Source organism: Cebus imitator, unplaced genomic scaffold (genome assembly GCF_001604975.1).
Source record: "Cebus imitator isolate Cc_AM_T3 unplaced genomic scaffold, Cebus_imitator-1.0 Scaffold86, whole genome shotgun sequence".
In the NCBI taxonomy this organism is placed as follows: domain Eukaryota; kingdom Metazoa; phylum Chordata; class Mammalia; order Primates; family Cebidae; genus Cebus; species Cebus imitator.
The window spans coordinates 2,562,255-2,565,118 of record NW_016107401.1 but is presented as its reverse complement, the minus strand read 5'-3'; the positions used below and the strand labels follow the sequence as shown (position 1 = coordinate 2,565,118).

At 35.6% G+C, this 2,864-nt stretch overlaps 1 protein-coding gene and 1 long non-coding RNA gene across 2 annotated transcripts in view; both read right to left on the bottom strand.

The window, feature by feature from the left end:
• Positions 1-650: 650 nt before the first annotated feature.
• The window catches only part of LOC108308594, a 14,737-nt gene continuing 12,523 nt past the window's right edge, over positions 651-2,864 (bottom strand). Inside the window, exon 3 of the long non-coding RNA XR_001826986.2 lies at positions 651-663. This is a non-coding gene — a long non-coding RNA (uncharacterized LOC108308594). The remainder of the gene's footprint in view (positions 664-2,864) is intronic.
• On the bottom strand, positions 1,685-1,995 carry LOC108308593 (40S ribosomal protein S27-like). Its single transcript, XM_017534455.2, has one exon. It carries the CDS (start codon positions 1,987-1,989, stop codon positions 1,735-1,737), a length of 255 nt encoding a protein of 84 aa, XP_017389944.1. The 5' UTR covers positions 1,990-1,995; the 3' UTR covers positions 1,685-1,734.

Sequence of the window (2,864 nt, the reverse complement as noted above, 5' to 3'; positions counted from 1 at the left end):
TGGGTTTTACATTTAAGTCTTCAATCCATCTTGAGTTAATTTTTGTATAGGGTGTAAGGAAGGAGTCCAGTTTCAATTTTCTTCATATGGCTAGCCAGTTATCCCAGAACCATTTTTTAAATAGAGAGTCCATTCTTCATTGCTTGTTTTTGTCAGGTTTGTGGAAGATCAGATGATTGCAGATATCCAGTATTATTTCTGATATATCTATTCTGTTAGAGAATTATAATTCTAAATCTGTCAATAGCAATTTGATGGGAATAGCACTGAAACTATAAATTACTTTAGGGATATGGCCATTTTTATAATATTGGATCTTCCTGTCCATGAGCATGGAATGTTTTGAAATTTGATTGTGTTCTCTGTGATTTCCTTGAGCAGTGGTTTATAGTTCTCCTTGAAGAGGTCCTTCATAGCCTTTGTTAGCTGTATTCTCAAGTATTTTATTGTCTTTATAGCAATTGTGAATGGAAGTTCATTCATGATTTGGCTATCTGCTTGTCTATTGTTGGTATACAAGAATGCTTGTGATTTTTGCACATTGACTTTGTATCCTGAGACTTTGTTGTAGTTGCTTATCAGCTTAAGAAGGTTTGGGGTTAAGAAAATAGGGTTTTCTAGGCATGAGATCCTGTCGTTTGTTAACAAAGACAAATTGATTTTCTCTCTTCATATTTGAATACCCTTTATTTCTTTCTCTAGCCTGATTTCCTCGGCCAGAATTTCCAATACTGTGTTGAATAGGAGGGGTGAGAAAAGGCATCCTTATCTTGTATCAGTTGCAAAGGGAAATTCAGTATGATATTGGCGGTGGGTTTGTCATAATGGCTCTTATTATTTTGAAGTATGTTCCTTTAATAACAAGTTTATTGAGAGTTTTTAACATGAAGCGATGTTGAGTTTTATCAAAGGCCTTTTCTGCATCTAATCATGTGGTCTTTGTCTTTAGTTCTGTGTATATAATAAGTGACATTTGTTGATTTGTGTATGTTGAACCAGCCTTGCATCCAAGGGATGAAGTCAGCTTGATCCTGGTGGATAAGCTTTTGGATATGATGCTCGATTTTGTTTGCCAGTATTTTTTTTGGAGGTTTTTGCACTGATGTTCATTAAGGAAATTGGCCTGATGTTTTCTTTCTTTTTTTCTCTCTTTTTATTTTATATCTTTTTATTTTATATCTCTGTCAGGTTTTGGTATCAGAGTGATGCTGGCCTCATAAAATGAGTTAGGGAGGAGTCCCTCCTTTTCAACTGTTGGAAATAGTTTTAGAAGAAATGGTACCAGCTCTTCTTTTTACCTCAAGTAGTATTCAGCTGTAAATCCTTCTTGTCTTGGGCTTTTTTTGGTTGGTAGCCTATTTATTACTGCCTCAATTTCAGAACTAGTTATTGGTCTATTCAGGGATTTAACTTCCTCCTGATTCAGTCATAGAAGGGTGTATATGTCCAGGAATTTATCTATTTCTTTTAGACTTTCTAGTTAATTTGCATAGAGGGGTTTAGAGAATTCTCTGATGGTTGTATTTCTGTGGGGTCTGTGGTGCAATCCCCTTTACAATTTTTTATTGTCTATTTGATTATTCTCTCTTATTTTTTTATTAATCCAGCTAGTGGCCTGTTTTATTTATTTATTTTTTTTTTTCAAAAAACCAGCTCCTGCATTTGTTATTTTTTTAAAAAATATAAAACGTGTTTATTGAGATAGCTTCTCACTCATCTTGATTCAGAGTGCTTTTAGTGCTGCTTCCTCCTGAAAAAACATCCTTCTGTAAGCCTTGTTTTTCCTCTTGCAGCCTGGCAAAGGACAGTGGAGCAGCCAACACACAAAACTAAAATTTGTGCATGGCTAAAGGCCATGGTGATTTTATAGCATCCTGGACATTTCACATCCATGAAGTAGGAATTGAGGCTCTGCACCAGGTATTTCTTCTTATGTTTCCTCTTCTCCTCTTCAGGAGAGGGATGAAGGAGATTCTTTGTGAGAGGCATGTTTTCATGGGTAGATCATCACTGCCAGAAAGGGCTTGTTAATTTTTTGAAGGGTTTTTCATGTCTCTATCTCTTTTGGTTCCACTCTGATCCTAGTTATTTCTCGTCTTCTATTAGCTTTGGGTTGTGTTTGCTCCTGGTTCTCTAGTTCTTTTAGTTGTGATATGAGGATGTCAGTTTGAGATCTTTCTAGGTTTCTGATGTGGGTATTTAGTGTTATAAGTTTCCCTCTTAACACTGCTTCAGCTGTGTCCCAGAAATTCTGGTATGTTGTCGCTTTTTTTTCCTCATTAGTTTCAAATAACTTTTTGATTTCTGCCTTAATTTCTTTATTGCCCCAGGAGTCACTCAGCAGCAGGTCAGTCAATTTCCATGTAGCTGTGTGGTTTTGTAGAGTTCTAATTTAATTGCACTGTAGTCTGAGAGTCTGCTATGATTTCAGTTGTTTTGCACTTGCTGTGGAGTGCTTTACTTCCAATTATGTGATCAATTTTAGAGTAAGTGACATGTGGCACCTAGAAGAATATATATTTTGTTGTATAGGGATGGAGAGTTCTGCAGCTTGAGTTCAAGTCCTTAAAATCTTTGTTAATTTTCTATCTTGATCTGTCTAATATTGACAGTGGGGTGCTAAAGTCTTCCACTATTATTGTGTGGGAATCTAAGTCTTTTTAAAGGTCTTTAAGAACGTGTTTTATGAATCTGGGTGCTCCTGTATTGAATGCATATATAGTTGGATAGTTACTCTTCTTGTTGAATTAAACCCTTTGCCATTATGCCATGTCCTTCGTCTTTTTTTATCTTTGTTGGTTTTAAGTCTGTTTTGTCAGAAACTAGGATTACAACCCCTGCTTTTTTTTTTTTTTTTTTTGCTT